The 13,283-nt window shown below is 43.3% G+C and overlaps 1 protein-coding gene across 1 annotated transcript; it reads right to left on the bottom strand.

Annotated features, from left to right (window-relative positions):
* Positions 1–9,043: 9,043 nt before the first annotated feature.
* On the bottom strand, positions 9,044–13,272 carry LOC112445142 (DDB1- and CUL4-associated factor 12-like protein 2). The gene has a single exon (XM_024988729.2). It carries the CDS (start codon positions 11,766–11,768, stop codon positions 10,254–10,256), a length of 1,515 nt encoding a protein of 504 aa, XP_024844497.1. The 5' UTR covers positions 11,769–13,272; the 3' UTR covers positions 9,044–10,253.
* Positions 13,273–13,283: the final 11 nt, after the last annotated feature.

Raw genomic sequence — 13,283 nt, forward strand, 5'->3', positions numbered from 1 at the left:
TCCCAGTGTTTCTTGACTTCCTACTTTTGCATTCCAGTCCCCTATAATGAAAAGGACATCTTTTTTGGGTGTTACTTCTAAAAGGTCTTGTAGTTCTTCATACAACCGTTCCACTTCAGCTTTTTCAGCGTTACTGTTTGGGGCATAGGCTTGGATCATTGTGATATTGAATGGTTTGCCTTGGAAACGAACAGAGATCATTCTGTCGTTTTTGAGATAGCATCCAAGTACTGCATTTTGGACTCTTTTGTTGACCATGATGGCTACTCCATTTCTTCTAAGGGATTCCTGCCCACAGTAGTAGATATAATGGACATCTGAGTTAAATTCACCCAAGGCAATGGCACTCCACTCCAGTACTCCTGCCTGGAAAATCCCATGGATGGAGGAGCCTGGTAGGCTGCGGTCCATAGGGTCGCTACGAGTTGGACACGACTGAGTGACTTCACTTTGACTTTTCACTTTCATGCATTGGAGAAGGAAATGGCAGCCCACTCCAGTGTTCTTGCCTGGAGAATCCCAGGGACGGGGGAGCCTGGTGGGCTGCCATCTATGGGGTCGTGCAGGGTTGGGCACGACCGAAGCGACTTAGCAGCAGCAGCAGCAGCAGTCCATTTTAGTTCACTGATTCCTAGAATGTCAACATTCACTCTTGTCATCTCCTGTTTGACCACTTCTAATTTGCCTTGATTCATGGACCTGACATTCCAGGTTCCTATGCATTATTCCTCTTTACAGCAATGGACCTTGGTTCTATCACCATTCACATCCACAACTGGGTATTGTTTTTGCTTTGGCTCCATGCCTTCATTCTTTCTGCAATTATTTCTCCACTGATCTCCAGTAGCATATTGGGCACCTACCATCCCGGGGAGTTCCCCTTTCAGTATCCTGTCATTTTTCCTTTTCATACTGTTAATGGGGTTCCCAAGGCAAGAATACTGAAGTGGTTTGCCATTCCCTTCTCCAGTGGACCACATTCTGTCAGACCTCTCCACCACAGCCCTCCCGTCTTTGGTGGCCCCACACGACATGGCTTAGTTTCATTGAGTTAGACAAGGCTGTGGCCCATGTGATCAGATTGGCTAGTTTTCTGTGATTATGGTTTCAGTGTGTCTGCCCTCTGATGCCCTCTTGCAACACCTATTGTCTTACTTGGGTTTCTCTTACCTTGGACGAGGGGCATCTCCTCACGGCCACCCCTCCTGACCTTGAACGTGGAGTAGCTCCTTTTGGCCCTTGTGCACCCACGCAGCTGCCGCTCCTTGGACCTGGGGTAGCTCCTCTCAGCTGCTGCCCTGACCTCGCTCCTCTCAGCCACCACCCTGACATCGGGCGTGGGGTAGCTCCTCTGGGCCCCTCCTCTGCAGACGCAGCCTGGCACTCTCGGTCGCTGCCCCTGACCTTGGTCGAGGGGTAGCTCCTCTAGGCCATGCTTCTGAGCAGTCTGTCGCAGCAGCCGGCGCGATTGTGCATGGTCCATTACAGTGAGTTCAAAAGAATGTCTAGCACCCACTAATTAGAATATACTAAGGAGAATCCCATCTCTTAATCCAATATACCGAGTCTTGAAGGTAAAAAGAATCTTAGCAAGAATATCTAGAAGAGTGTATATGAAAAATATCAAACTTCATTTTATATATATGTATATATATATGTATATACACACACACACAGATGTTACAGTTCTCATTTATAACGAAGTGAGATGCTCCTACCCATCAAGAAAGCCAAATAAATCTCATTTACAAATCAATTTGTTCAAAATATATCAGGCATTTATTATGCCATGCACTTTATTGAGGAGTAAAGATTCAACATTTAAAACATGGTTTTGCAAAATGCTTGCGATATTAGAAATATACGAGTAAATCAGTAGTGAGAGTGAAGTGTGATAAAATATAAAATTTGGGGATTGGCTTTAAAGAGATCTTTAGAACAGGAAAAGCTGCTAGCCATTTTGAAACGCTGCAAGATTTGTAAATATAGATGGCCAATCGAAGAGATTAAAAATTTCTTGGCATTCCACCTTTATATATTCCAATATACTTTTCTGATAATAAAAGCAGCAAAATTTTAAGGGTCTAGAAGGAGACTAGATCTTTCCAAATACACAATATTTTAAGATGGCCATTTTAGAATAGTTACTTGCTGAAAATATTCAGTTATATACTGAGAGGTTCAATAGCTTCTTGTTGGTTATGTAATCTGACCTGTAGAACAGACTGGATAGCAAGAGGTAGTTTGTTTCATCCATTATTTAAAACAGATTTTCTAGCAGTACACTCTGAGTTTAAAATTCGTTTCAGGTGTTGAAACTTTCTATGATGTTTTGCTCCATCAACTGCCACTGAAAGTGACATTTCCTCTATTTATAACTTACTTTATTTCCCAAGACACGCCTAAGAAACTTTAGGCTAAGGTCAATTGTAAGAAACTTATATCCTTGGGCAGAATATAATTACCAGTTACTTCTAAAACTAAATTTTACTATAGGTATTTCCCTTGAAATGATAACACCAATGATAACAATTAAGGTATAACTTTTCCCTTACATCTAGTTAGGAATATTAGATGTGTTCAAATAAATAAATTAGCGATTAAATGTATTGAGAATTTTTTCAAGTGGTAATTCAAACTCTAAATTTCAAATTATCCAACTAGTAGACCTTTTAAAGAAAAAATATATAAAGAAAACAGATTTTCTATATGTTTGATATATTTCAAAACTCCCTTGCTCCTAACTCATGATTCCTCCCCAAAATAATCATAGGTTTATATTCTGTTCCACATGTAGCATACTATTAACACTTAAGGGTTGGGCTGGGATGTTTGTATAATCAGTTATAAATTGAAATGAGTTTAAAAACAGCCCCTGACACCTCACACCCCATGAAGATGTCACTGTCTAAGAAAAAGAAAAACAGAAAATAAATGTTGTTGAAGCTATGGAGAAATTGGAACACTTGTGCACTGTTAGTAGGAATGTAAAATGGTATAGCTACTATGGAAAACAGAAATCAAAAACAGAATTACCATAAGATTCAGCATTTGCATTTTTGGTATCTATCCAAAATAGCTGAAAGCAGAGTCTAGAAGACTCTTAGGTTCATAGCAGCATTATTCACAACAGCCAAGAGTCCATCCAGTGTCCATCAACAAATGGATGGATAAGTACAATGTAGTATATACAGACAATGGAATACCATTTAGTGTTTAAAAGGAAGAAAGTGTTGACATGATACAACACGGATGACCCTTAAGGAAATTTTATTAAGTGAAATAAATTAGCTTACAAAAAAGGTAAATATTGATTGATTCTACTTATATGAGCTAGCTAGAATAGTCAAACTCAGAGAGAAAGTGGAATGGCAGTTGCCAGGAGTTGGTGGGGAGGTAGGAATGGAAAAATTTTGTTTAGTATGTATAGAGTTTCAGTTTTGCAAGATGTCAAAGTCCTGGAGATTAGTTGCACAATGCAAATATACTTAACAGTACTGAAGTGTACACTTAAAAATGTGTAAGATGATAAATTGTATGTTGTGTGTGTTTTACCAGAGTGGAAAAAAAATAATTAAGAAAATCCCTGATCATTAAGAAGGCAACCAAGGAAACATTTTATATTATTATTTCTGGAGGGACAGTCAGACTTCACATGATGCTGCTGAAGCCATCTTTTAAAAAACTGACTTAAATATCCAAAGTTTTTAAAAGTTTAAAGTAGTAAGGAAAAACAAAGCATTATTTATCATCCCCTGGGAGTTGCAATAAGCCAAACACCTTTTCTTAGGGTAATAGTCATAAAGAAAGGCCAGAGAAAAAGAAAGAAGGAAGCTGTTAGGCATAACATATAAAGATGTAGAATTTTCTCTGGCTGGTGATAAATGTATACAGAGCAAATCAAATTACAGGATGTCCTATTTTAAGAAACCCTATTTTCTATGCAAATGAAATAAGACTTAATTTATCATATTCTGAAAGTATGCTTTCATATTCTTTGAAATAGGGGGTTCCATTACATCACTTAGCATTTATTTGAGGACTTGAAGTACTTGTCTCAGAGGTGGAGGCAGTGGCAACATGTTAGAAACCACTGTCAATTGGAAATCAATCCATAATCAAGATGACACTTCTAAAATTATAATGTTAATCAGTGAGGAAATATGTGATTCCATTTTTAAGAATGTGCTTCATGTACATAAGTCCAGGAATGTCATCTATTGTGTAAAACAGGGTCTACTTTTAGTCATACATGGCATAATTCAAAAACAAAAGTCACACTCAATCCTGTACCTCTGGGTTAGTAAGGAAGCAGGAAAAACAATGAACCATATCTAAGGTGCTGGGGGATATTATTTGATGAATTTACTAGGAGCTTAGAGGAAACTAAAGTTGCTGCCCTCTGACTGGAATATTCAAGTTTATCATTTGTGCGTGACATAAAAGGGCAATTTAGATGTTAAAATTTAATCAACATGAAACATGAATGCCTTAGGTTGAAACAGAGAATGGCACAATAATGGCATTAGAAAAGGTGAAAATAGCACCATAACTCTCATTGACATCATCAATGTGTTTGCTTCAGTGAACTGTACCTCCAAAATGGAAAAACAAAAAAGTCATTTGTACGGAAAGTATCATCAATATTTATTTTTCTTCTTGCCCAGCTGTAGAATGACCTACATTCTAGAAAGGATGTAAAAACATCTAACCAAAATATAGATTTTTCTTTACTTAAAACAGCAACCTTTGGTAGACTTCCCCGATCATCTTTGGTCAATATGATTGCACTGGGGAAATTTAAAAATTGATCATTACCAAGAGAAATGATGAAATGTTATTTTGGAGGGGGGGGGGACGAAGTAGTGTTTAATATCCACAAAACAAACATTCATTGGCCATCCATGTACAAGTCATTAATTGCCTAGTATGTGCCAGATATCTGTGTGTGTGTGTGTGTGTGTGTGCATGTGCATGTGTGCACAATCAGTCGTGTTTGACTCTGTGACCCCATGGACTGTAGCCTGCTAGGCTCCTCTGTCCATGGGATTTTCCAGGCAAGAATCCTAGAGTGGGTTTCCATTTCCTACTCCAGGGTATCTTCCTGAGCAAGGGATAGAACCCACATCTCTTGCACTGGCAGGTGGATTCCTTACCACTAAGCCAGCTGGGAAGCCCACCAGACATGTAGTAATGCATATAGGTCTGCACATCTATATATATGGGTGAGTTTTGGAATGAGAATCAGAAGACCTAACTTCTGAGATCCTACACCCCTCAGTCTCTTTCAAGTACCATTTCTATCTATATCTGTATCTCTAGCCTTAACTTCTTTTACGAGCTTCAGAACTGTATTTCTAACTACCAACCAGCCATTCCTATCTAGAAACTCCACACACATTTCAAATTGTACCAGGTCCAACTGTAACATTCTAGTATGTATGTACATTCCAGGCACTCACAATATACTTTCAAACCAATATTCCCTCTCCACCGTTATTTTATTTTCCAGACCCAGCTCTAGTATTCTATCTTCTGGGAGCTCCTCATGTCCTTTCTAGCAGAATTCATTCTTATTTTTCCCATTTTCTCATAGTACTTAGTAAATATCCTTAATACTCTATTTACCTTTTCTTTTCATTAGCGAATTTTTACAACTAGTGAATCAGGTATCTTTCACCTCAGCTGTATCATCAACCTTTATGGCAGATGTCCTGTTTTGTTGTTGCTCTCATTTTTGTGTCTGAATGGATTAATTTGAAAACACTCAGATAAAATGGTGTTTTTGGAAGTAAATTGTTTCGGTAGGTCTGAGTTGAGACTTGAGGGTCATGGCAACTTCCTGTAAACACACTGTCCTTTAATGATGCCACCTTCCAATGCTCAATGTTTCTGGGTTTGCAGCCGGCCAAGAAGGGGAAATACTTTCAGGCAACCCTTTTCAGCAGCTCTTAAAATAGCATCCCTTAAACACCTATGGACTCTGCAGCCTTTCTTTCACTTAAATGGAGAAGGAAATGGCAACCCACTCCAGTATTCTTGCCTAGAGAATCCTGTGGACAGAGGAGCCTGGTGGGCTGCTGTCCATAGGGTCGCATAGAGTCGGACACAACTGAAGCGACTTAGCATTCATGCATGCATTGGGGAAGGAAATGGCAACCCACTCTAGTGTTCTTGCCTGAAGAATCCCAGGGATGGAAGAGCCTGGTGGGCTGCTGTCTATGGGGTCGCACAGAGTTGGACAGGACTGAAGCGACTTAGCAGCAGCAGCAGCAGCAGCTTTCACTTAAGTACATGTTGTTCTCACTGAACTGCATTCCTGAGCAGCTCATATAGTGACATGTTTAATATAGTTGGGTTACCCAAGCAGAGATGAGGAAGCTGTCAGTAAAACATCCGGGAGGCAGGGGGGCTTTATGAATTGCTTTCTAATATGACTATAAACTGGCAATTAATGGAAAAATTTTGACAACTTGTTCAACATGCAGTACAGTCAGATAAAAAATCAAACTCCAGAGAATTCGATTTTGTTTATCATTTAAGCTACAGTGTATTTAACAGATGAATTTTTTCCAGAGTAGTCATCTCAGTTTATTTCAGTGGATATCCTTGATTAGTAAATTCTCTCTCCTTTTTAAAGAAAATTTAGAAATTATCTCATCTAGAGAGTAAAGGGGAGGAACACATATTTTTTGAGTCGGCAACAAGCTTGGGGAGGAATATGTAGTTAGGGATAAATGGGATTAAACTTTTTTATGTATTGTTATAAGTTAACTAATTTTTCCAGGCAACAGTGATAGGTAGTTTGTACTTACAGCCATGTACTCCCTTGTTTTAAGCAAACTGTATGTATGTGTTTCTTGAAATGCTGGCATGGTTACTTTTTTAATTATTTCACCCTTGTAGGTTACACAGTTAATTGTACTCCAGTAAATCGCATTTACCCGGAACTAGAAAATATTTAAAATAATTAAACTTCTACTAATATAAATACAGAATTAGGCTATCTAGTTTTTTAAGGGCCAGCCATGTGATCTGACATGAAGGAGATAACACCCTAAATCATGAGAACACTGAGTGAGTCAGTGATGAAGTTAAGGGCTAAGCAACAGGAAAAAATTGGGAGACGTTCCTTCTATTTGTTTAAAATATCACCTCACATAGAAAGTGTCATTTCCTCCGAAAATGTTCGCCCAATGTCCCCAAACAATGATGAAGAACCATAAAAATACCCTATAACCTACAAGAAGACAGGCAGTGAGTACTTAGGTGAAGTTTTTGGGTAATATCTAAAGAAGTTTTTAGTAAATATACACACACAAAGGAAAAACAGAAACTGCCTACAAAAAAAGATCTTTCAAAACTTAGCTTTGTAAAAAGCAAAGTATTTTAAAGAAATCTTCAAATATAAGTATCTGCAGGTGAAAATACATAATTCCAATGGCATCTAAAACGTATACATTTTCCTTTATCTTCTGGTATCACATATGGAAAGCTTATGAATGGATAAGCACCATGGTCTCACCAGAAATGAATTAGGGTAAATGTTATGGTAAAAAAAAAAAAAAAAAAAGCAGGGGACGGGGACGCTTCCCTGGTAGCTCGGCTGGTACAGAATCCGCCTGCCATGCAGGAGACCCTGGTTCGATTCCTGAGTTGGGAAGATCCCCTGCAGAAGGGAACACCTACCCACTCCAGTATTCTGGCCTGGAGAATTCCATGGACTGTATACTCCATGGGGCCACAGAGTCAGACACGATGGAGTGACTTTCACTTACGGTAAAAAGACAGGAAAATACAACAGGATTCCATATTATTTAACAGCCAAAATTTTATGTATTTATGCATTGAACTTTAGATTTCTAGAGGCAAGTACATTCATTCGGTAAATATTTACTGATTGCCTATGATTTTACTAGGCATTAGTGGAGAAATTTGAGAATACAAAAATGACAGTTATATTCTCTGCTCTTAAGACATGTACAACTGAGTTGGAGACACATAAATGCATACAAATACATTTTATTGCTATATAACAACTATGCTAATTCGCTTCTTCGCAACCCCATGGACTGTAGCCTTCCAGGCTCCTCTGTCCATGGGATTCTTCAGGCAACAATATTGGAGTGGGTTGCCATTTCCTTCTCCAGGGGATCTTCCCAACCCAGGGATCAAACCCACGTCTCTTACATCTCCTGCAATGACAAGCTAGTTCTTCACCACTAGTGTCAGCTGGGAAGCGCATATAACAACTATATGTGTGTTAGTTGCTTAGTAGTGTCCGACTTTTGCAACCCCATAGACTGTAGCCCACCAGGACCCTCTGTCCATAGGATTCTCCAAGAAAGAACACTGGAATAGGTTGCCATTTCCTTCTCCAAAAGGAACTAGAGAAAGAAAGAAGGTGAAGTTGCTCAGTTGTGTCCAACTCTTCGCGACCCCATGGACTGTAGCCTACCAGGCTCCTCCTTCCATGGAATTTTCCAGGCAAGAACACTGGAGTGGGTGGCCATTTCCTTCTCCAATATAACAACTATACAACCCTGTTAACATAATCTCTGTAAACAAAAACTGCTTTTCCCCCACTGTATTTCTTAACTTACTTTTAGAATCACTCATTACGTTACTCAATTGGCTCAGATTTCCAATTGAACAGCATGTAATGGACACCAAGGCAACATCTGAGTGCCGAAGTATTTAAGGAAAACCAGACATGCCACAACACTAATGCAAGATCAGCAGCACAACCTGGCCAGTTGTGAGGAAAGGCCAGTCTCTCTTCTCACTTCCAGTATTCTCACATAGGGAGAAGTACAATCTGTTTTCCTAACAAACCATGTTTTGTATTGGTCTATGCTCCAAAGTACTTTTCTTCAACCTAATGGCATTTACTTTTACTTTCTGGCCCATCTTCTTAGAATAAATCTAAATAATAAATATTTTTAGAATATTTTTAGAATTTAATTTAGAAATAAATCTAAATAAATCATCCTGTATCCTTGATAATCGCGTATTACTGTATTGAGAGTCGTAACATCACAACAACTTTTTAACAATCTGTTTATTCTACTTCAGATAAGAATCTTTGAACTTGACAAAATAAAATCTTAACAAATTTAACTTTACAAGCTAACGGTCTTTTTCAGAAGTAGGGACTGGGTTCATTTTCCTTCTTTGCGGTTTTTTTCTATGACTTTGTTAAGCGGAAGTAGAAATTTTAAAGCATGTTCAAGTATAGTATTTGGTATTGACAACAGCAAAAGCAAAAATATCCGGTTCTATACCCGGGATCAGGACCAGTATACATTCTACCTAGCCTGTGATACATTCTACATTTTCATACATGGAACCCATTTTGAATGATGGCACTGAAACTGTGCAAGTACCTTAAACAACAAACATTCACATATACTCACAAGTGTTAATACTACTAAGGCAAAAAGCGAGAAAATATATACTCCGTTATCTATTTAACAACAGGTCAGGAAAACTTAAAAGAGACAATGGGTGTTTAGATTACTTCTGAAAAGTCAATCAGCAGAACCCTTGCATTCCTAAAGTGTTCTGACCAATTGAGATTTTGGTACCAAAAAACCCAAGATTGTATGACAATCTTGTTTTCACCATGAATGACGTTTTTAAACAGCATGTTTAGCACCAACAATTTACAAACTACAAACATGAAGATGACAATCTGCAAATGGAATGCTTCCAAAACCTGGTAATCTAGAAACTGGCATGTACCTTCCCACTGGAACAACACTATAATACTACAGCCAGCTTTCCAGAACACATGTGCAAACTCTTTTTTTAAAAAAAAAATACTCTCAATATACCATCTATCTGTGATGAAAAACGACCAAAACAGTATTATCATAATACAGGTAACAGAAAAAGAAAATATACAGAATTGTAAAACCGTGACTGCCAGGCATTAAAGTGAGAGAATACATAAATGACTCAAACAGTAAACAGAACTAAGAATTCGTCAAAATTTTTTTGTATAATTCAAAACGACACTATTGGCCAGGTGTATAAAAGTGTTAAAGCCAAATTTTGACTGACCGAAGGGTAACTCACTCTCTAGGTCGCCATCTCTCTTCGCCTAATACCCTAAGCAGAGGTAAACTGGAGTTTTTTAATCTGAAAGATAAAAGCCACACAGACTCAAAAGCACAAACACAGGGCAAAGGAGAAAAGTGGGAGGGGGCTGGAAAGTAAATCTGGGCACTTTGAGGACAGGGCGACCATCCTTAGCTCCAGAGGCCTGCATAGTTCCCACGGAGGTTTGAAGGAAGAGGGCCACCAGCGACGAAGAGCTTCATCTCCGGCCAGTTGTAGCAATGGGTGTAGAGAGCATTGGGCAACTCGGCCAAGGCACTGAGGTCGTTCATCTGCAGGTCATCTTGGTTGAGCCAGCCTCTGCCACAAATCAGCCTGAACCTCCGCCCTGTGGGCCGCGGAGAGGAGTGCTGGCTGTCCGAGACCTTCTCCTCCAGGAACTTCTGCGCGCGGATGTCATAGAAGAGCAGAGAGCCCTGGCCGGTGCCCATGGTGACGATGTGCTCATAGAAGCTGAGAGAGCGCACACCCGTGCCGCCCTCGCGGGAGCACAGGTACCGGATGCTCTGGTGACCCTGGCGCAGGTCCAGGAAAGAGACATGGGACTGGGAGCCTACCGCGTACAGGGACAACTCATCGCAGTAGGTCAGGCACACGTTCTCTCTGCCGTAAGGCAGCCTGATGGACAACAGCCTGGACAGGGTATTCTGGGCTTTCCACAGGTGGAAGTAGCCATCCATGGTCACGGCTCCCAGCTCCTGCCTCTTGGCGCCGAAGGCCACAGCCCGCACCTTGCAGTTACGTGGGTTGGTGGCGGCCCTGGGGACATCCTCCACTTCTGCGGGACGGATGTGGGCATACACGGAGAGCCCTGCAGCATTGCGCCAGGCGATGCTGCTCCGGAATACGTCGGGGTCTATCTTCCAGATGCCCAAGGTGCCGTCGCGGGAGCCGCTCACCACCACAGTGTCGCTCATCCAGGCGATGGCGAAGATCCAGTCTTTGTGGCCATGGTCGCCCAGGCACAAGGGATCCAGCGTTGGCAACCAGTAGACGGCCAGGCTGTTGGGGTTCTCGCCCCCGGTGGCCAGCAGCGTCTTGGAGGGATTCAGCTGGACCGCATGGATGCCGCAGCCCGGCTGGGCGTGGGCCGGCGGGTGCCCACGATCCCGTATGAGGGGGATGCGCGTTACCTGGCTGGACCGCACGTCCACCACGAAGAGCGTGTTGCACTTGGTACCGCACACCACCTGCCTGGCGTTCAGCCACTGCGACGCGAACACCTTGTCCACGGTGCCCAAGGACAGTTCGCGCTCCCGCAGCAGCTCTGGCAGCTTCCGCACCGCGAAGCCATGCAGCTCGCTATCGAAGCCTGAGAGCCCGGCGCGGCCCGGCGCGCCCACCTCGCGCCCCCTCAGGTAGTCCACCAGTGAGCGCCGCACCACCATCCGCTTGGGCTTCTTGGGAGGCTGCGGGCCGTCTGCGTGCACCGCCGCCGAGCCCGGCGACGACGAGCCCGGCGACGACGAGCTCAGCGACGAGGAGCTCAGCGACGACGAGCCCTCTGCGGCCTTCTGGGGCGCCGGCTCTTCCCGCTTCTTGTTACCTGTTTGCTCCGGGGCCATGCCGGGCGGCGGGCGGGGGGCGGCGTGGGAAGACAGGGCTGGCGAGCCGGGCGAGGAGTCGCGGACAGGCGAGCGGAGCATGGGCGGCGCGCGGCAGCGAGGGCGGCGGCGACGCGGTTCCAGGTGGGAAATGCTGCCGGCGGCGAGGGCTGCGGGAGCGAAGTCGACTTGGGACGAGGACGACGCGGGGGCCGAGCGCAAGGGGGCGCAGGCGGCGGGAGGGCCGGACGTGGGAGGCCAGGTAGCACGCGGCGGGCTGGGAGGAGTCAAAAGGGGGCAGGAAGGAGGGGTGGATGGAGCCTCGGGGCGGGGGTTGAAATTCACCCGGAACCAGTGCTCCTGGATTCCCGACGTGGCGGAGGGGGGGAGGGGTGCAGAAGCGGGGGGGACGAGCCAGCTGGGGGGCTGGTGCGTGGGAGGGCACTTCGCCTGTGGGGTTGTGTGCGATGAGCCTGGGATGTGCTGGGGGCCTGGCTCCAGGACCCCAAGCTGGCCAAGTGGGCCTGTCCCGAATCCCCACTAAATAATACGGGGTATTCGGCCAACCATCGGACAGCAGCCAATCAGCTTCTGGTTGAACCTAGACAGACTCAACCAAATATATGTGCCTGTGTGTTTAGGTTGAAGGTGCCAGCATGCATTGTAACTCAGAGCCCGGAAAACGTGGAGAGGAATAGTCAAGGGGAGGGGCAGCTCCCTTCCTGCACTTTGGTGCTGTTCTCAACTCTCAGTTCCAGAGGCAGGTGCTTCGGCATAGTCCCCTGGGGCTTTGGGAGAGGTCCTGCGGGATGGGCAAGATTTTCACAAGCAAACATGGAGATAAAGAGCTTTCGGGATGGAGGCGACCACAAGGACAAATGAGGGTATAAGTGTTCAGAGCGAAGGCTTGTTCGTAGGAGGTGGGTGTTCCATACTTTTCTTGGCCTCCTCAGAGCAGCCAGCCCCCTGGCAGCCTCCTACGGAGGCAGGCTCATTTAGTTACACAGTTAAAAACATGGCGCCTGGAGGCTGGTGCTATGCTAAGTGCTAAGTCACTTCAGCCGTGTCCAACTCTCTGTGACCCCATAGACGGCAGCCCACCAGGCTCCCCCGTCCCTGGGATTCTCCAGGCAAGAACACTGGAGTGGGTGGCCATTTCCTTCTCCAATATAACAACTATACAACCCTGTTAACATAATCTCTGTAAACAAAAACTGCTTTTCCCCACTGTATTTCTTAACTTACTTTTAGGATCACTCATTACATTACTCAATTGGCTCAGATTTCCAATTGAACAGCATGTAATGGACACCAAGGCAACATCTGAGTGCCGAAGTATTTAAGGAAAACCAGACATGCCACAACACTAATGCAAGATCAGCAGCACAACCTGGCCAGTTGTGAGGAAAGGCCAGTCTCTCTTCTCACTTCCAGTATTCTCACATAGGGAGAAGTACAATCTGTTTTCCTAACAAACCATGTTTTGTATTGGTCTATGCTCCAAAGTACTTTTCTTCAACCTAATGGCATTTACTTTTACTTTCTGGCCCATCTTCTTAGAATAAATCTAAATAATAAATATTTTTAGAATATTTTTAGAATTTAATTTAGAAATAA

Source organism: Bos taurus, chromosome X, assembly GCF_002263795.3.
Source record: "Bos taurus isolate L1 Dominette 01449 registration number 42190680 breed Hereford chromosome X, ARS-UCD2.0, whole genome shotgun sequence".
NCBI lineage: Eukaryota > Metazoa > Chordata > Mammalia > Artiodactyla > Bovidae > Bos > Bos taurus.

Coding starts and splice junctions, on each gene's coding strand:
- LOC112445142 (XM_024988729.2), bottom strand. CDS start 11,768: ATGCTCCGCTCGCCTGTCCGCGACTCCTCGCCCGGCTCGCCAGCCCTG.